Below are 22,294 nucleotides of genomic sequence, written 5' to 3' on the forward strand. Positions count from 1 at the left end.
AGCAGCAATGGCAGCAGCAGTAACTGCACAGAACGCAAACGTCAAAGGAATTAAAATTCATTGGAGCAGAAAAATTTTGAAAAATATATCTGCTGGCTGGCTTGAAAAAGGCGGGCAGCATACTTGCTTTTCGGCGGCTAGCTGATGAGTTAATGCGCGGTTGAGTGCTGTAGTGCATCTCGCTCACTCACCTCTATACTCAGTCGCTTCACAAATCACGCACAAGCAAAAAAGGGTTTAAAGACAAAAGTCGTCGTGACAATGCCATTGATTTTTGCCTCTATACGCGTATATGATTTTTAATGCCTAAGCCTAAAAGCGGGCAACACACACACACACATAAAATACGGCTGTCGCCGTTTGTTATTTGTTGTCCTTGCTTCGAAGCATACTTAGAGGCGCACATACTCACACTCTGTGCGCCTGTCGTTTGGGTGTCCTTTTTTCCTAATACAATTGCCTTGGGTGCGCGTGACCGTGTCGTGAGTTAGCTGCAAGGCTTTCAAGCAACAACATTGGGGCAAGCGAAGCCGTAGACGAAGCTTAATTAAGATATGTGCACAAGTATTTGTTACGAGCTCACACATACATGCACATATGCATGCATACACTCCCAGTTATTGATGGCAATACATACGAGTACCTCAAAAAGTATGAGAAAGTGCTCCACTTAGAAGCGTAATTTTGTTTGTATATCAGTGCGCAGCCAAGGGGGATTATTTAGCTTCCTTGAGCACTTACATGTGTGTGTCATTGTCTGTATAGAATTGATAATTTTTGCATAAATTTTAATGAAGGTCTACTCGCACTCCCAGTATCCACAAATACCGCCATTGCTTGCCGAACACCCAAGCAATTGTCATTAACTCTTTCTCAGCTATCCCCCCCTGCCTCACGCTTTTGACATTTATTTTGTTATTAATGATTACGAAATGTCGATTGTGGGTGCGTGAACACCTGATACAAGCCGAGTGTGCAGTTTATGAGGGTGATATGGCCAGTTTTGTGGGTTAAAGCGCCCGAAAATAGGCAATGAAACTGCTTATATTGTAATGAAAGCTGGCAAGTAAATGTTTGATTGCAAAATGTTGCGTTTAATGACCACGTACAAAAATATTAGAAAATCGGTACTCAAAAGCCTGAAAGTATGCAATAGCGTTTAAAAGGCAATAATGCATTCAAAGTGGTGAAACTTGTTGCATAGTCAATAAAAATAGAAGAGTTGAAAAGGATAAATAAATTGAAAATCTAAAATTTTATAAAATGGCAAACCTGAAAGTATTTAAACATTTTTTAGAATTCAGAAATTTTAGAAAATTATTCGGTTCTAGTCAATAAAAATAGGAGCGCTGTAAAGGATAAATTTATTTAAATAAAACTTACAAAATGTCAAGCCTAAAAGTGTGTTAACATTTTTGAGAACTCATAAAGTTTAGAAAGTTCTTTCGTTTTTTAAGTAACTTAGAAAAAAATTACAAAAAAGTGAAAAAGTCGCTAATTTTACAAACAAAAATTAGAGTGGTGAAATGTAAATTATTTGAAGCCCAAAATTATGAAATAGAGCATCCCAAAAGTATGCAACATATTACAATGAATGCTTTACACAACCACAGTCAAAACTCCGCAACGCTTTAATAAGCATTGATCTGAAGTTTAGAAAACGTCAAAGCAATTTTTATACAATTTTAACTTATTAAAAGCTGCCTTAAAGTATGCAAAGTATGACAACTACCGCGCAATACAAGGCTTGGCGTGCTACGAAATACCAAAGGTCGCTACTGCTTGCATCCGATTTCCCCACTGTAGAAAAAGTTAGCCTAAATGAAAGGTTATTCTCAAAGAACAAAATACTACTGGGAACTTAAAAGTTTGGTAAATTTGTTTATCACCTTTAATTTTACCTTAAAAATAACCTTAAACTGTCCAATAATTTCAAATGTTTACAAATTGTATGCACTTTTTTTATTCAAATACCTTTATAAAGGTATATCGAGTCGGTTGTTCAACTAATCGCGCCTGTAAATATGCCGAATGACAAGCATGGCCACAGCAAAGCAAAACCAAACGGCAACACACACATACCAGTATACAGCTATTATTACAATTATGCACGATTGCAATAGTTTCACATAAGCAAAACAACCAAATACAATAACAACAACAGCAATATAAACATTGACTGCGACCATGGCGCACTAGCCAGCCAATCAGTCAAAGTTGAAACTACACAAAGTCAAACTTTGTTGATGAAATGTAATTATAAAGGTACACACACATACATATACAGGCAAAACGACACATATAGCACATATACACGTAGACGAATACAAATACTGTTTTTATAGTTGCATGATTTAGAAAGCAACGCAGTGTTGTTGGATATGAACATTTTTAACAAAGCAGTTTTAAAATTTTTGGCGAATATTCGACACCAAACCGAAATATTGTGGATATGCATATACATATGTATGTATATATGCACAATCATATATCCGTACAAAAGACTGCTACCAACACATACTACGGGCTGTAGTATTGAGAAGCTGTGGCAGCTGTAGTTTTTCATTGGTTTCTGTTGGAAATATTTTATCAACACTCACACTCACACACATACATATATCGATGCGCTTCAAGTAGTTGTAAAATTTCTGCCAGCTAGCGATGGATCGTCTTGGGTGTCGATGTTCGTTAGTAGTCGAAAATACTTACTTTGCATCTCACTCTGCGCCCCCATTAAAAAGGGTTGAAAATTCAATCCAAGTTGATTTATTGTTTTAATATTACAAAATGTGAAATATAAAGCTCGAAGCGTTGGTGGGTGTGTATGGAAATAGTGAAATGGTATTTGATTGTAGTATCAGAAACAGAGATAGGTATTTGTTATTAGATTGGTGGAGAGATGAATTAAACGAGTGGCGGTATTGTTTGGGGAAGGAAACAAAGATAGCGAACAAATATTAAACAACTCGTACGTATGTAAATAATATTTCAAGCGCGCACTATATTGCTCGTAGCATTTATGAGCGCGGGTAGTTAAATAATTTTGTTTAGAAAGCAAAATAAGTTCAGCTTAGAGCCCATATTTTCATATTTCTTTAACTAGTATTGCTACAAAAATTTAATACCTTATACATACGTCAAATATTTTAGCATTAGTGGGATATTTGGGTTCACCAACAATTCACCAATAGTGTGTCAGTTTCATTTCACATAAAATTTGTTTTCTATTTTATAATAATTATTGTTCTACACACATAAAACAGTTGGCTTTTAATAATGTAAAAAAATTCCGTTCATGTAACATTTGAGCTCACCAACGTTTCACCTATGGTGTCTCAGTTCCATTTCAACTCAACATTGTTTTATATTTCATACTAATTCTTATTCTTCTATAGCTTCATTTAAATACTAATTACAAAAAAGGTTATCAAATTATCAGATTATGCTTACAAATTATATTTTCACTCTTCTTTAACCTTTATTGCTAGAAAAATTCAACTATTTTTTTACTAAAATATTATTTCGGTACACCAACGTTTCACCAATGGTGTCTCAACTTCCTTGAGGTGTAAAGATCGGTCTTATTTTCTGATATTTGTTGCTTCCCGTGCTCATTTATATAAAATTTATTTATTTCTGAGTACACCAACGTTTCCCCAATGATGTTCTAAACCAGCATAAATGCTGAAATCTCGCTTATTTCACAGAACTGTTTTACTTTTAACGAAATTTAGTGAATTATGGGCTTCTTTATTTCACGAACGTTTCACCAATGGCGTCTTTACCTCCTTCAATGCAATGGTTTGCATTACTTTCTAATATTTGTTGCTTCCTGTGCTCATTTATATAAAATGTATTTATTTTTTAGTACACCAACGTTTCACCAATTATGTTCTAAACCAGCATACCTGCTGGAATTTCAATTATTTCACCGAACTGTTTTACGTTTAACAAAATTGAGTGGTTTAGGCGTTTGCTTAGTACACCAATGTTTCACAAATGGCGTCTTGACCTACTTAAAATCCAATGGTTTGCATTACTTTCCAATAGTTGTTACTTTCTGTGCTCCTTTATATAAAATTTGTTTAGTTTTGAGTACACCAACGTTTCACCAATGATGTTCTATGCCAGCATAAATGCTGGAATTTCATTTGTTTCTCTAAACTGTTTTATTTTTATTTTTAGTACACCAACTTTTCTCCAATTATATCTAAAAAAAATTTAAGAATTATTCTAGTGCTTTGAAATTTCAAACCTCCTTTTATAAATTTCATTTGCTTTTGTCCTCCGTACATACAGTACACCACCTTTTCACCAATGTCGTCTTAAACACGCTTAACTACTTAATATGCTTTTAAAGCCCAATTAAATGGTATTCAGTTTTCAAACTAATCTAGAAAACTCCCCAATCAACTCTTTAAATTCCCGAAATTTCAATACCTATTGCAAATACAGCTTCGCATTGACTCCATCAATTCTCTTTATCGATTTATTTGCACCCTCTGAATCTTCAATTTTTCGAACGTGCATTAATTAATGAAATGATTCAAATAAAATATTCTTCTATTGTAAACGTACAGCTCGAAGACAATGCCAAATGTGGCGTTTCAGCATAAAAGCAAATTCCAACTCCACTTCCAACAACTTCTTCACCTCCCTCCTTCCCTCTCCAATCGCGCTCATTCCACGCCAGCCAATTTTCAGCACTACCATCTTTTGACAAAAAAAGGTGGTTGTACGGCCAATTCTTTGCGCGCGCCAATCCTCATTTGCCTACTCTTCAATGTGCATCAACACTGAACCCATACCTGTCGCCGCCTAAGCCGCAAATTTCCTTTTTCCATTTCATCAACAGTCAAGGTAACGGCAGCATCCTTTCAAATGCGTCTCAATTCGGTACTCACTTCAACTCAAATCAACTCTTCTCTTTGCCCCGCATGTAACGCATTCATTTGGAATTTTATTGTGAGTCTTTATTGACTATGCTTTAGTTACTCAAAAGATAGCATTCACTCACCACCACATAACCTCTGCTCCAATCTGTCAAAAATCAGAAGCACTCGAAATCGAAAGGGTTAGATATTTCGTATTTTTGCGCATCGATTTTGTTTGGCAAATTTCGCTGCAATGAGGTGTACGCCGCCAATGAAGTTGCTTTTTGATTGCGCCCTATTGCTATTGTGCTTGTTATTACCATCGATTGTTGTTGTAAGAAACAACAAATTTTCGCTTTTTCCAAATATAAAATTACCTCTTTGAAAGCAGTCAAAATTTTAATATTTACACGTATCTCTTCAAGCTGAATTGATCGGTCTGTCGTTCGAGTACAAAGGAGTGTAGCCACCACAACTTGCTTGCACTGTTGCTGCCCTACTTGCTAGTTTATCGAACTTGAAATTATTCAACAATTGTTGCTAATATGCCAAAATTGTGTACAAGTCGATTTTTACTCGCTATTTATAGATAACTAAGGGTTTGGGGCAAAGGGTAGACCGTTGACGTCGAAATGCGAAAATCCATTGATTGCTATGAGCAAAGTGTACTCGTACATATACAAGATAGTATTTGTTTTTGTTATTGTTAATAATAATATTTAACTTGTTGTCATTTTATAATTCTTGTTGTTGGCGACAGTAGGATTAAAAGTTTTGTAATTAAAATACTCGTAGCTGAGGCGACACCAATCAGTGCCGGGGTTGATAGTCGATTTTTGGCTAGAGTTGCCATTGTCAATACGACACAGCACAACGAAAATGCGGGAAACGGGTAGGGGCATAAGTTTCCGGGCTTGCAAGGGTTGGTTTTGATTTGTAAACGAAATTAATGCAAACAATTGGACTATTTAGTTAGCATTTTGCCAAACTTTGTCCAATGCGATTGATTTTTGAATTTACTTCTGTGCGCTTGTTGCTTTGGATTGTTGAGATTATGAGGCGAAAGTGTTGTAAGTCGGCGGATGAGTGATGTAAAGCGGGCATGCGATTGAGTTGTTTGAAATCCGAAGAGAAAAAATATTTTAATGAAATAACTTTGTTTTTAATAAAACTCTGTTGTTTTTGAAATTTTTTACAATAGACTTTTATGCAACATTCCTTATTAGCAAACTCATTAGTTTAAAGCACCAACACTTCACCAATAGTGCTGCAGATTGCCTTCACACATGATTTTTTTCGTATTTTCCTATTAAATCATTCTACAATTAGTTCTTCAACCTCTCAGGATTTGAAGTACAAAAACATTGAGCAATGCCACCTTGAATCGCAGGCAATTGCTTATATGTTAAATACCTTGTTTGTACTATAATCCACTTTAAGCAATGAAAAAGTGGTATTTAATTTCACCAACGTTTCACCAATGGTATCTCAAATTGCTAAGAACTGCATATATGTAATATATTATATAATATATGCCTTATTACGCAGATATAATGCATGAAAAAAGATTTGTAAGTACACCAACGCTTCACCAATGATATCTCAAACATGTCTTAATTATGTATACATACTTTATACTCCCTACTGACCACTTTTGATATAAGAAAAGCGAATTTACAGTACACCAACACTTCACCAATGATATCTTAAGTAGTCACTAGTAATGGAAAGTAATCAAAATAAATCAATATATACTTCTTTTGTATTATACGTGATTTATTAGTATGAAATTGTATCACCGATGGTATGCCAAACCTCTTTTATTGCTATATGCATGTTTCATACGCCTCATTATGTGCTTATGATCCATCAAAACCGATTTTAACGTACCCCAATGTTTCACCAACGTAGCCGAATGGGTTGGTGCGTGACTACCATTCGGAATTCACAGAAAGAACGTAGGCTCGAATCTCGGAGAAACACCAAAATTAAGAAAAACATTTTTCTAACAGACGAATCATAATTGCATATAAATACTTTATATCCCATAGTAACTACTTCTAGTACATGGAAAACGGTTTTATAGTACACCAACATATCACCAATGGTATGTTAAAATTTGTTTAATGGCGTATGCATATTTCATATGCCTCATTATGTGCTTATAATCCATCGAAACCGATTTTAGAATACACCAACGGTTCACCAATGGTTTGTCAAAACTCTTCTAATGCTATATCCACTCTTTATATGCCTCATTCTGTGCTTATAATTCATCGAAAGCGATTTTAGCGTACACCAACGGTTCACCAATGGTTTGTCAAAACTCTTCTAATGCTATATCCACTCTTTATATGCCTCATTCTGTGCTTATAATTCATCAAAAGCGATTTTAGCGTACACCAATGTTTCACCAATGGTTCGTCAAAACTCTTTTAATGGTATGTCTACTCTTTATATGCCTCATTATGTGCTTAGAATCTATCAAAACCGATTTTAAAGTACACCAACGTTTCACCAATGGGCTCTCAAGTGCATCATAATTACATATAAATACTTGATATTCCATGCTAACTACTTCTAATACATGGAAAACGATTTTAGAGAGTGCACCAACGTTTCTCCAAAGGTATCTTAAGTGAATGCTATTTCCAAAAATTTAACTAATATACATACATTTATCTACACTTATCTTGCGTTATAAATCATTTAAGACTACACCAATGTTACACCAATAGTGGAACGATTAGCCAAATATGCTGTTTCATGTTTAATATGTAAATGTTTGGTGTTTCACGTTGCTCTTTAGCCCTTTAGCCCTTTCTAGTACACCAACGTTACACCAAGGAGGCCGCGACACACAAACTTATTCAAAAATTATTATTATTTTCCTGATATTAACTAATATTGCAAAGCACTGCTTGAAAATCAATAAAAACTTGCACACATCAATGAGCGCTCAATACTACTACACTCACTAAGTTTCGATTTACACGCAGCAAAAAAGGCTTAATACGAGTGCAATACATGCGAGTTCGTACAACACTCATTACGAACATTTAATTTGTAGGCAAATGACAAATCTATTTAAGCCAAGTAAACAAAAACCTCGAATGCCATGTGTTAAACATTTACCAACAAAAGTAACCCGTTTACTTATTTCGCATGCATGCAACAGTCATGGACAACAGCAAAAACACCAACAGCAATAGTTGGTAGTGGCGATAGTAATATATGCGCGTATGCGATGTATCGCGTGTCAGCAACACATTAGTTAGACGTCGCCACAGAAAACCAATAATCACGCATGTGCAACAACTAGTAAGCAAACTAACGAAATATTTATTGCCGTGAATGGGTTAGAAGTTGGGTTAAGTGTTGGTGTGTTTGTGTAGGTAGTTATTTTGGTTGAACTGTTGTTAATATTGTTTTTTTTTTTTTGTATAGATTTTTTTATTTATTGACGTAGGCTACGAAATAAATGCTAATGTGTGCCAAAAATCAAACTTAAAATAATCGCTATGCATTTATTTATGATAATTTCTCGCACACATACGCATGCGTATCTTTTTGTGTTCGTACATGAGTTGTATTTTTGTTTAAATGTGTGCAAATGCCATTTCGTCGCTTTTAAACGCGACATTGCGATTATTACCAATAAACAATAAAATGTAACCAACGCAATAAAACGTAATTAGTTGGCATTAAAAACGCATAATAAACATATGTTTGCATATTGATGGCAGTTACAGGACAGGCAAGGATAAGTGAAAGGTAGAAAAAAGCGCATTATCATCATGGGAAGCAGAATGGTGCCATTTGTGACTTCCTTCGAGCTACACGGCTACTGCTTAGGACCAATTTGACTACTTGGCTTTGTGTTGCATTAGCAAGTTTGGGCATAAAACTGTCAAAAATTATATGTCACATGCATAAATTTCATATGTGGATATGACTAAATGAAGTCAATATGCAATAAAAATTATGAAAATTTACTTAATATGCCTTTTAACTACGTTTATTGGTATGCGTGTCTTGCTACCACTATCCTATGAGCAAGCAACTAACTTATTGATTCATTAGCTCCATGAAGCTATGACTCTCGATCGATATATACATATAAAAATCATAAATGCATAAAGTAATAAAATAATAAAACGATAATTTAATAAGTAAAAAAATGTAGGCACACGCACACACAGCAGCAGTTGGGCTAAGAGCCTTAAATTCTTATAACCAAAAGTGAGCAGTGAAAACTTTCAAACTCAATTCAGAGACACGAACCTGGTAAAATCAGTCAAATACGACGCACGCAAAACTCGCGCCCCCAACTCCTCGCACATACTCGACAAAATTTAATTTGTTAGCTACGCTGTTCAAAAAAAAAACAAAGAGGTTAAAAACTCTCTGCGCGAGACTGTGGGATGCAACGGTAACTTCGAGTAGACAGCGTCAACGTGATTTGATTAAAAATCTCATATAATCGAGGCATGTTCGATGCCTCACTGTGTTGGACGGCCGCTATATAGAATATATTTAACCTAACTACGAGACATATGTGGCATACTTCAAGGCGCTGCAACAGTATCCCAGCACCACCACCACCCGCTTACCCACTCATACCAGCAAGCACGTCAACACTCAGCCACCAAATGAGCTCATTAGCATATGTTCGAAAAAGTGGAGTGACTAAGAGAGAGGCGGAGAAAGTTAACGATGGGCGGTAAATACCAACAGTAAACACGCACAAATGCAAACGCATATATCTATGTTTGTATGTATCTTTGCTATTAGCAAGTAACTGAAGTATCTATAAAGACAAAACTGTCGCTGCTGCTACTACTCCCCTCCCTCGCTTTGGCAGTCACGCATTTGACAGTTTGTCAAAGTAGGCTTTCAAAGAAAGGGTTAAAAGAAGTAGCGCACATGCATACCAACAGCTTCACATATACATATATAGATTTGTACACCCACACAACTTAACAAAAAGTAAAAAGGCTGTATGTGTAAATAAAAAGCGAAAAATCGTAAACATTGAACATAAAATACGCAAACGAGAAGTTCGAGATGTGCCTTGGAATTTCTGAAAAGGCTTTAATTAATTGAATAAAAATCGCATATAGACACAGGAGTCACACACATCCATATGTATACGACGTATACAGCATAAACATATTTGTTGTTGTATATGTTTATGTACAAAGATAATGTGCGTCAATGTCGTAGAAATCCTTTCAAGGCACAAACACACGCGGGCATAGAGACAAATAAATAAACGAGAGCATAAAAATGAAGGCGGCGCATTGAGAAGATTTAAGCCTTTCAATTTTTCCAAAGCATCAAAAATTGGATGGAGCAACATGCGTGCACAATTAAAAATAAAAACAAAAAACAAGCAGAGCAAAAGCAAAAAAAAAAAAACAAAAAAGCAGAAAGAGTTGTGACAGCTTTGGAAAATGCGGAAATTGTAGCGCCATATGTGGGCAGCACTGATGCTGTAAGTGTGTGTGTATGTCTATCGTTAAGATGATTTAAGAAGTTTGCAAACAAAATTAAGTAATTTCACTAAGGGAGGCAGCAGAGCGGTTGGCGAGAAAATGTAGGCGGCGTAAAGCTGTAGTTCAATTACATTCGGCATATATGGAAATTTAAGAACTTGAAAGTACGAACGCCCTCTTTTTGTACTAACAAACGTGTATACACTAATAAATGTGTAATTTTTTATGCAGCAAAAACAGATTTCTATGAATAAATTCTTTCCGATTTTGTCTCATTGGTGTATCGTTTCTATTTTATTAAACGGTTATTTACCATTGAAAAGGCTTAAAAATCTTATTCGCACTAATTTTGTGGCATTTCTACAAATTTGGCATGGCATTGGTGAAATGTTGGTGTACCTTAAAATATCATTTTATCCTCTAACATCTTTTAAAATAGAATTCCCGCCGTTTTTGTAGTACTTTTTCACGCTTTACATGGTATTGGTGAAACGTTGGTGTAATTTAAAGTAGCAATTAACCCCCTCAAATGTAATACCTTCTGCTCAAATATGAAGGAGACGGTATCAATAAAACAGTCCGCGGATGATATATGGCAAAAATAAATTGTTTGTTTTTTGGTAGGACTGTTATAAGCTTACATGGCAAATTTCAACGTGATATGTCACATAGTTTGTTTTCCGTGGAAAACATTTTGAGACAATTGAAGTCATAAAAGAGAATTCGAAGAACACACTCGAGCTTGACTTGTTTACAGTAGCACAGAAAACAAACTATGTGACATATCACGCTGAAATTTGCCATGTAAGCTTATAGCATTCCTACCAAAAAACAAAAAATTTATTTTTGCCATATGTCATCCGCGGACCGTTTTATTGATACCGTCTCCTTCATATTTGAGCAGAAGGTAGAATATCACTCATATTATTTTTGTAATGTTTTGGCACTCTTGGCATGTCATTGGTAAAACGTTGGTGTATTTTAAAACAGTTCATTTTTCCTAGAAATCATTAAATTATCGTTCACACTATGCGTGTGGCGTTTTTGCTCACTTTTTAAACCGTTTCACCAATGGTGTATTTTCAAATAGATTTCCATCTTTTCAAGGCCCTGAAAATATTACTCGCGCTACTTTTGTCGCATTTTAGCGCACTTTATATGCCGTTGGTTAAACGTTGGTGTATTTTAGAATAGTATTTTGCTCTCCAAAATACATTAGAATATCATTCATATTAATTTTGTGGCATTTCTGTATATTTTGTACGCCATTGGGGAAACATTGGTGTATTTTAAAAGAGTTTTTCGCATATTTTTATATCTGTTGTTTGATATTTTTAGTGCGATTTTTAAATATATCAGTGAAACTCTGTATACTAAATTTGTATAATTATACAGCTTTCCCCCTTTTTTACAACAATATTAAGCGCATCAAGCGGCATTGGTGAAGTATTAATGTACTCCAATGTACCCTAAAATGCTAAATTTTCAAATTTAAGGTTAAGCCAGTATTGTTCCATCATTCACAAGCTCTGAAAGAACTACTGGTAAATCGTTGGTGAAACGTTGGTGTACTCTTAAGTACACTAAAATCTTAAATTTACGTAATCAACTTATTCGAATTACCCTGTATCATTATTCAGAGTTATAGACAATGTTGGTGAACAATTGGTGGAACGTTGGTGTACTATTAAGTACACTAAAATCTTAAATTTACGTAATTAAACTTATTTCTTTTACTCTGTATCATTATTGAACGTTTCAAGCACTGTTGGTGAAACGTTGGTGTGCTCTTAAGTACAATTAAATCTTAAATTTACTTAATTGAACTTATTTCTATTACTCTGTATCATTATTGAACGTTTTAAGCACTGTTGGTGAAACGTTGGTGTGCTCCTAAATGTTAAATTTACGTAATTAGACTTTTTCCATTACTCTGTATTGTTATTCAACAGTTCAAACACTGTTGGTGAAGCGTTGGTGAAACTTTGGTGCAAAGTACAATAACTGCTCCATTTACAAACGCTAAACATCTTATTTCTAATTTTTCTTACTATTTTCAAAACTCGTAGTATTCTTCATAAAATTTAAAAAATATAATAATTAACGCTTTTATCGGCAATCACAATTAGATTGCAATCAGCGTAAAATACCAAACGTCAATGCCAGCGATATGGTTAATAATAACAATAAAAAAGCGTCTGCAAAGATATTTATAAATTGGGTTGTATCTGCCATAAAGTCATGGGTACGCACACAATCATAATAGGCCAAAAAAGTTTTAATTGAAAAATATTAAATTTCGACAAACTCTCAAACACACTCCACCAACAAAATGCAAAATGCGCGTGCTTAAAACAACAAATACCGCAGACAACCACACGTGCTACAATTACATACATACATGTACCTATTTATATAGGTAGGTAAGGATACGTAACAGCAAATAAGAGAAAAATAACCGCCAGGCATAATAAATTAATTGATTAGACATCCTCACATTTCACAAAAGGCGCAAAAGAAACGTCAGTGAGTTAATGCTATATAGCGAATTTATGATTGTGTATTTTCGGCAAAATTATTGTGGGTGTAACATTGATAGTGCACACAAGCACACAAGTGGCATACTTATACACTTTCATATGGTATGCATATAAACATAAAATGAAACAATCACGGCAGCGTGTTCACGTGTATGGATAAAGGCTGCTGCAATAGAACACAAATCATCTTCGGCTGTGAAGAGATTTTTATGCGCCAAAGCGAAATTTCACCACCTATAGTATATGTATAAATCATAGGTGTGTATGCGAGTGTGTGATTTTCTGTTACCGCACAATTTTCTTAACATACTTACAGGGTTGGCGGCATGCATATTCATAAAATTCGGCAGGCGATTGTTGCAAAATGCAAAAGGCAACAATGTTATTAATTTGCCAGCTAAAGAGGTCGGTGGGGCAGTCAGAAGTAGCAAGAAAATGTGCACAGGATCTTACGCGAATGTGTAGGAAAAATTGCACGAACAAGCAATAACCACTTGCGGTGTAATTCAATACGAAATTTACGAGTCTATAAATACGTAGCATGGTAGAGTGTGGGGTATAATGTTACATGTGGCGATGTGGCAAGGCTGTGCGTGTAAGTAAAGTGTGTGTGTTGGGGATGGATAGGGTTTCTATAGCAAGTAAGCAAACTTTTTTATAGCTTTTGTTGCTTTTAATATTGCCTTCGTGTTTGTTGCTATAATTTTTGCCTCAAATCACACTATCGACAGCAAGACAATGCACCAACTACGCGAATATTTCTTGTTTTTTTTTATTTTCTTGCATTACCTTCAAGGACCTATGCCACCAAGGCGCAGGGGAAAGTGTGTTTTGTTATATATACTTGTGAGAAGCATAAGCAACAGATTTGCGCAGAAATTTAATTTTTCATTTGCGACTGGCTTATATTTTATACATGTTGACATTAGCAACTATTTTTTTTAATAATATTTTGTCGAAATTCCAACAAAAAATGTATTATATTAAAACAAAACAAATATAGATTTGCTCACCGGCAGCTCATTTCTCAAGCAAAATAATAATATAGTTGGATAAAAAAATTCAAAAAAAATTGGTCTGAAATGGGTTTTCTTTCTAAAAGAAAGAACTGTTTTGAAATAAAAAAAAATACTCTCTGCAGTAAAATTTAGGTACCCTAAGATATGCGTTTTTGCATTATCTTGATACGTAATTGTAGTAAATACCTCCGAGTAGCCTTACTTACCGCACAAGAATACCCTCAAAATGTAAGAATTTTCCAATTTTTGCTCCATTGGGAAACCGTTGGTATATTTTAAAACATTTATTTAGCTTTTAAAAGTCTTAAAAATATAATTTTCACTCATTTTGTGGCATTTCTACACAAGTTATAGGGCATTGATGAAATGTTGGTGTATTTTCCAATAACATTTTATCCCCTACCATCTTTTAGAATGCGCTTCCCTCCATTTTGAACTACTTTTTCAATCTTTGCACATCATTGGTGAAACGTTGGTGTATTTTGAAGAGGTATTTTACCTCGTAAATGTAATAGAATATCACTCATATCATTTTTGTAACATTTTCGTACACTTGGCAGGCCATTGGTGAAACGTTGGTGTATTTAATAGTAGCATTTTACCCCTAAAATGTAAACATATCACTCATATTATTTTTGTGGCATTTTACTCGCTTTTCATGCCATTGGTGAAACATTGGTGTATTTTAAAATAGCATTTTACTCCCTAAAATGTAATAGAATATCATTCGTATTATTTTTGTTACATTTTCGCGCACTTGGCGTACCATTGGTGAAACATTGGTGTATTTTAAAACAGTTTTTTCTCATTAGGCATTTTTGCTCACTTTTCATACCATTGGTGAAACATTGGTGTATTTTAGAGTAGACTTTTAATGTAAAAAAAAAAATCCAATGAACAAAATCACCTCAAATATTTAGCTAATTTTGCGTCCAATTTCGCTACCACTTTAGTTAAATGTGAGCTAAAAAACTAAAAATCTTAATCTTAGTGCACGTAGTTCTCAATAAAACAAAACTTTTTCACATATAACTATTTTCATCAGATAAAAAATGTTTAAAAATAAAAATTTTACGAATTCCAAAAAAATGTTCATCAAAATTTTCAATATATTATCAGAATCTTTACACAACTTCTGGGTATGCAGATTTATAGCCCATTCAATTGTAGTAGGTATATTAAAATGTAAATTTAAGTCACTCGAAAATCGCATTGATTTTTAAAAAAATTTTTTTTGTATATTACGTTGAGCTTTTTCTTCCATATAAAAGGCTTACGAAGATGTGTTTAGCCTGAAAAGTATTGGAAGCATTGTAAAACATTGTAAAAAGATAAAGTCACTTAATTATGTGAGCACAAGTGTATGTGAATATGTGTTAAATATGTATTCAACTATCTTTACCAACCGTGATTGTTGCAAATAACAAATACTGCAAAGGTGCACTCACCTCAACACCGCAAGTAAGCCAACTCGCACCTCTGCCTCTGCCGCTACCTCAGCAACTTACCATGAAAATCTTTGCTCGATGCCTTTTTGTGCAATTTTCAAAAGTTTTCCACAGCAATACAAACACAAGCACACACACACACACACCTCTATATATACGCATATATTGTACTTTGGCATTAAATGAGATTGCCGGTGTTTTGTGTTGACGCAAATATGATAATTGGCAAATTTGACAAGGGAATTTTTCTTAAACTTGTAATAGCAACAACAACAGCAACTCAACCACTGTCAAATGGAGCAACCCCAAAGGCGCTCAAATATGTACTCGTGCATATGCGTTTGTATTATATGATCCATACATACATCGGCACATTTTCAAGCGGTGTAAGATTTTCATATGTGAAATTGTAAATATGTACATATATATGCGCACTTTTCGAAAAAGATATTCACAAATATGTGTGCATAAATAATATAACATAAAAATATTCATCTACACATACATACATACATACATATGCGCTTACTGTCATATTGAAAATTTTCAAATAACGTCAAAGACAAGACAAAGTTTTCAACTGTTTCCACAAGAAATATTTATGCAAGTACATACATATACACACACACCTATGTACATATGCATGTGTTCTTCTTGTATATCCATATGTATGTATGTACGTGTTCACGATTTTATGACTTGCGGGAATGTGGCTACAAATGGTTGTTATTGCTTTTATTATGAGACTGCTTGCTCTTGATTTTTTGTTATTGTTGCTTTGTTGTTTTGGGCGTGCATGATTTTTTAATGACAGGCGCAGTCACACACACACACATTCGCACGCAGTCATATGTACATCTACATACATACCTTTATAAACAAATACAAGGGTATGTAATTGTTTCATGTGTGTTCGAAATTAATTTTATTTTACTTTGGGGCGGTTTTTAATTGATGAGCAAAAATTGGCGGTTACGGTGCTGTTTTTACTCCTGCTTGCTTATCAAGTCTGTGGCAGTAAGAATAATAGTGTATATTTTAATATTAAATTTTGCGTCTATTCATTTTCAGAGATGGAAAAATTATCCTTCCGTGGGTTAAAAGAAACAAATCACTTGCAAGTCCCTTTTGATATTTTGTATATATAGCAATTAAAACTTTGGTATTTAAAGTAGTTAATCAAAGTTGTAATGATTAGATGTAATGATTGGATGTATTGATTACACGTAATGAGTGTAGGTAATGATAACATGTGATCATTAAATGTAGGATTACATGTACTGATTGAGTATAATTATTACACGTAATGAGTGCGAATAATTATTGCATGCAGTGATCACATGTAATGATTGGATGTAATGATTACATGTAGTAATTACATGCACTGATTAAGTGTAATGATTACATGTAGTGATTACATGTAGTGATTAAATGTAATGATTACAAGTAATGAGTGCATGTAATGATTATATGTAGTGGTTACATGTATTGATTTCGTGTAATGATTACATATAATAATACATATAAATATACATGCATTACTATAAGTAAATAAATGATTACAATGGTGTGCGAAAAATTAGTGTCATTACATGTAATGATTACTTCATGAATGCACATTATATGTAATCATCTAATGATTCCTTCTCCTAAAATAAAAGTCTAGCATTTACGTACACAATTAAAGATACAATCACATATTATTATCGCTAATTTTGGGAGAAAAAATCCCATCATTCACACTATTTGAAATTCCTAAAAATTTCACTCCAGCCCCCATTGGCCGCCTACTTCTAATATTTATATACTTTCTTCGACCTTCTTCTCCAGATTAAAGCACTCATCGAAGAGGTACAACGCCTGCGCACACTCGAGCAAACACAATTCACACAAATACAACGACTTGAAGATCATTTGGAAGTGAAACGTCAGCACATTATGCGTCTGGAAGCGCGTCTTGATAAGCAACAAATCAATGCAGCGCACGCCGAAGCGGCCACAGCCACAGCCAACAGCGCAATAGCAATCACAACAACAGCCTCCTCAACTGTGCCAGTGACACATGTTGTCAACGATGACGATGATGATGATGATGATAATTGTGAGGATGACGAGGAAGATGCAGTAGCTGCCAGTGCTGATGTACCAGTTGCCAAAATTGATTTAACCACAACAACAACAACAGCAGCCACAGATCGCATCGAAGATGCTGCTACAGAGATTGTAGCTGATGTTGAACTAGCGGCCGATCGTGAATGTGAGAAGTTAACAACAGCGACGGAAAAAACAACGGCGACGACCACGACGACAAATAATAGCAGCAGCATAACTACAGCAGCAATTGAAACAACAACACCAGTTGGCGAGATTAAAATCAAAAAGGAAAACCAGTGAGTCTTAAAGTTTGATATGCATACATTTTTCAATGGTTAAATAGTTTTGGGAAAAATAATAATAATTGAAAAACAAGTGGCAGCACAAAACACTTGAAAAATGCTGTTAATGTTAAATCGAATTTGATTTTTTTCTGTTTTAATATTTTTCTCAAACAATATGAAACAAATCGAACACTTGTCTAGAAATAGAGAAAATTTTAATTTTTTTTTTTAACAATAAATCTTATCTATAAACTTATATCTTATTTTTGTTTTTGTTATTTTTCTTACGATTCTTCACCCATACACAGCAGCCCACTCGATTTGGATGTGATTAGTCAGCAATCAGCTATCGCTGCTGCTGCAGCAGCCGCTGCAGCCGCCGCATGCGCCAATGATCCGAACAAATTCCAGGAATTGCTGCTTGAAGGCACCAAAGCGTTGGCGGCTGCCGAGGCGCTCAAGAGTGCTGTCGCTGCAACCGGTGCAGAGGGTAAGTATGCATGTAATGAAGGCTTTTTTTATCGCTTCCTCCAACGCGCTTCTTCTTCTTCCTCTACTTCAACTTATTGTTCTCCTTGGTTCACTCTTCACTTGTTTATCTGCTGTGATATCTGTTGCACATTTTATGTTTTTTTTTTTATTAAGAAACAACAATGATTTTACACAAATATTTATGGTGTTGTTAATAAATTTGATTGTTACATTTTTTCTTATTTTACTATTGTCACCTTTGTTCTTTTATCTGTTGAGCACCTCGCTTCACACTCACACATACAAATATGTAGAGACCTTTTCTACTGCTGCTGGTGCCTGTTTAACTTACTTTGACTCTTTCAATATTCAAAATTGATAACAGTGATGCAGACAATGATTGTAAATATAAATTTGAATGAGTAATAATTATAATTCTTATGTTGCAATGGAAGCCTTGAAGTTGATTAAATTTTTTTGTTTATAAAAATGATAAGCTTAAATGAAGAAAATTTAATAATTGGAGTAGTGCAGCCCAAAAATTTAGCACAACTAAGAAAGTATTTTGTCTAACACGTACCTTAAGTAAAAAACAAAAAATATTATATTTTTAATTTTTTTATGCGATATAATATTTTTATATTTATTTTTTTATATATATTAATATAATTTTTTATTTTCTTTTTAATTACATTTCTTACTCCCAGGTTTGACCTCACTTTTTTTTATAACAGAAAACACCAAATACAGTCAGCAAAAAGAATTGTCAAAAATCAAAACCATTTTTTAACAACTTCGTACCGCTAGTTTATTATCCCAAATTCAATAGGCTATAAAAATACATACTCGAAATTTTTGCGAAAATTCTAATTAAAAAGGTTTAAATTTTGATGAAAATTTGCTGAGTTATTTTTTTTAATACGCACAAAGTTCGAAACTAGTACTTACCGTGTACTCTCTTTTAAGCGGACACCTAAGGGACTGAAAAATTGGAGAGGACAGTGTAGAAAAAGTTAATAATAAGTTATGGGAGGGTTGTCCGCTCAAACGAAAAAAATGTTTAAAAATTCTTATGAATTTGTGGTATATACTGAAACAGTGTCCGCTTATGTGTATGTATAAAAATTAAAAAAAAGGTAATAATAAGTAAGAAGGTGCAAATTTTCATCTGGAACAAAGAAACATTTTTTTTCTTAATCTAGATAAGAATAGCTAGAGAAACACTTAGGGGATTTAAAAAATATTTATTTTTGTGGAATTAGCAAGCATTTGAAGGAAAAAACTCTATTTTGGACTAAAAAAACGGCACTTAAATAATTATAACAATCGATTAAATTAATCTATCGAAAATCCCCTACGCTCTTCTCTTAAAAAGGTTATTATACAGACGTAGTGAAAAACCTGATTAAAAATATTTAAAATTGTTTGAGTTATGCTGCGTGCCAATTTCAGAAAACGTGTTTTGAGAAAAACGCGTTTAAAGTTTGGAAATTTGGAGAAGTCGTTAGGTAGCAGTCACAAACGCTTGGTTAAAAGCTTAAAATATTTATGAAATAGACTTCGGTAACGTATAAAACTTTTTGTTCTGTATTTTAAAAGGTTCAAAGAATTTTTTAAGCTTATAAAAAAAATCAATTTTTTGAAATTTCTACAGTGGTGTTACCCCTTAAGGATTAGTGGTAAAAAAGTGTCCGCTTATGGAAGATGTCCGTTAGGAGCGAGTACACTGTATATGGTTTTTGTAGGAAAATATATGGAAGAATATTTTTTTACCAAAAAATTAATAATATTAAATAAATAGTCAAAACTTATCAATAAGTAACTAAGCTATTTTTTAAGCAGTATATTTAATCATTTTCGTATAGACTAAGCGAACGCAAATAATTTTTTTTAGTTTTTTTATCGATTTTTTAATGATTGCCATTTTGATGTTATATAATATTAATAATAATATAATATATGATTTCTTTTTATGCAATTTTTAATTTTTTTTTCGTGCAAACAAAAAAAATTTCGCTCTACATAGATTTTTGATTTTCAAGAAATATTAAGTTGCTAAATTTCGTTCTTAAATTTATTATTTATATGTTATTTATTACTTAAATTTTCCATGACACATTTTTTTCACTATATTGAATATAAAAAAAATTTGTAAACTTTTAATTTTTTAACTTAAGAGTTTATTTCCTAGAAATTTGGTACAGAATTTTTTTCCGCTATATTTATTGAATATTCGTTTAAATATTAAATAGTTTTTTTCCACTAATCCCTAAATATTCGTTTAAATATTAAATATTTTTTTCCAGTAATCCTTAAATATTCGTTTAAATATTAAATAATTTTTTCCACTAATCCTTAAATATTCGTTTAAATATTAGTTAATAATAAAATAAATCTTTTCACTGATCCATTTTTTTTACTTAAAATTTAATAATTTTTTCCCCTTTAAAAATTTGTGCGCTGCATTACTCCCATAAACTAACCGGCATACTTTTTTCACTTTCTTGCCTGCAACCGTAAAAATATTGCACTAATACAAAAATTAACAACTTATATATAAATGCATACATACATACAAAGGCACACAGCTTACACACATACACACCGTAACTCGCTTCTACTAAATCGCTTAACTGTTCAAATTACTACACTTATCTGTCCTCACCTCAATCTACTTACAAGTATGTATGTGTGTGTGTAACAGAATAAATCACTGAAATAAAAACCAAATAAGAGTTGCACATTTATGACTTTTTCAATATTAATAAATCAACAATGTAATTGAGTGCCCACAAGCAACAAACACAAGAAGAAGAAGAAAAAAGTCAACAAACACAAATTTCAGACAACAAATAATAATAAAATCATTACTGCTATTTGCATGGAGGAAAACATTTTTTTTTTTAATTTATGAAAAAAAAAAATTATTAAAGGTGTTGCGTGCGTGCACATGTGTTGTTGAAGTGTATGCGTGCTGGTGGCATGCGTTTGCAAAAACAAAATATATTGAACAAGACGAATTGGCGACCGCTGCCAATTGCTGCTGCCTTCGATTCGATGCAAACTGTTGTGGGGGCTGCAGTGACAGTGGCGTGGACGACGATGACGCTTGCGACGACGGCGCGCTAGCGAGCGGCACAACTCATAAGAACTAAAAAGTGGCGCCAAGCATTTTATGACCCGGCGATGTGTGCTGTGTCAACACCAGCGTATTCACGGTTTCCCCACTGTGGCGCTGGCAACGACCGCAATAGCAGCAATAAAGCGCGACAGTTATTGGCAAATAAGAACAGCAAAAACAACAAAAACAATTACTGACACATATACGTTTATCTACTCCTACTCCTTTGCTCTTCTTTTCTCACTTCTTACAAGCATAAAGACTTACTTTTTCATTGAAAACAAAAACCAACAAAAAAGCAAAAAAATTAAAAAAAAAATACAACAAAAGCAACAAAAGTTATTTTCTTACTTACATACTACATACATAAAAATAATATAATAAATACATTTATGGATGTTGGTGCATGCATGTTGCAAATACACATTTTTCTTAGCATAATTTTAAAAAAGACGCAAGCGAAAAAATAAAATAAAAAAATTTAAAAAAATACAAATATAAAAGCAAAAACTTAACAAACAAAAAACAACAAGGAACTGCAAGAAAAAATCTAAATCGATTGCATATTGCGTAACCAATGAAAATGTTGCTGAAACATGTTGCTGCAACAAGGCAAAAAGAAAATTCATAAATTATCGATTTCTACTAATTGGCAAAATCTGGCGAAATTAAGTCTGAAACTGCAGAAATTGCTTGCACTTTTTGGAATTTGGCGTTCATTGTTGGCAAAAATGAAGAAAATGGACTCAGCTGAGCTTATCTGCTGGCGGCTATATTTCTTTGAAAGGAAACGAGAAAACAAAAAAAATGATTATAGGTCAATTACTATTTTTTTAGAATATTGGTTACTAAAAACACTGCTATTTAAAACTTTTTCGCTGTCCTGGCGCGCAATGGTTTGAAATATAAATAAATTGAACATTTATATTTAAAAATATATTAAAA

The 22,294-nt window shown here is 33.6% G+C and overlaps 1 protein-coding gene across 2 annotated transcripts in view; it reads left to right on the forward strand.

Annotated features, from left to right (window-relative positions):
• Positions 1-22,294, forward strand: part of LOC129237491 (homeobox protein cut) — a 133,794-nt gene that overhangs the window by 74,417 nt on the left and 37,083 nt on the right. The window contains exons 2-3 of one of the 2 annotated variants that reach the window (XM_054872272.1): positions 17,210-17,769; positions 18,066-18,247. In XM_054872272.1, the coding sequence (XP_054728247.1) occupies positions 17,210-17,769; positions 18,066-18,247 (742 nt within the window). The remainder of the gene's footprint in view (positions 1-17,209; positions 17,770-18,065; positions 18,248-22,294) is intronic. The other variant, XM_054872271.1, reaches the window with a different exon arrangement.

Source organism: Anastrepha obliqua, chromosome 2, assembly GCF_027943255.1.
Source record: "Anastrepha obliqua isolate idAnaObli1 chromosome 2, idAnaObli1_1.0, whole genome shotgun sequence".
Taxonomy (NCBI): domain Eukaryota; kingdom Metazoa; phylum Arthropoda; class Insecta; order Diptera; family Tephritidae; genus Anastrepha; species Anastrepha obliqua.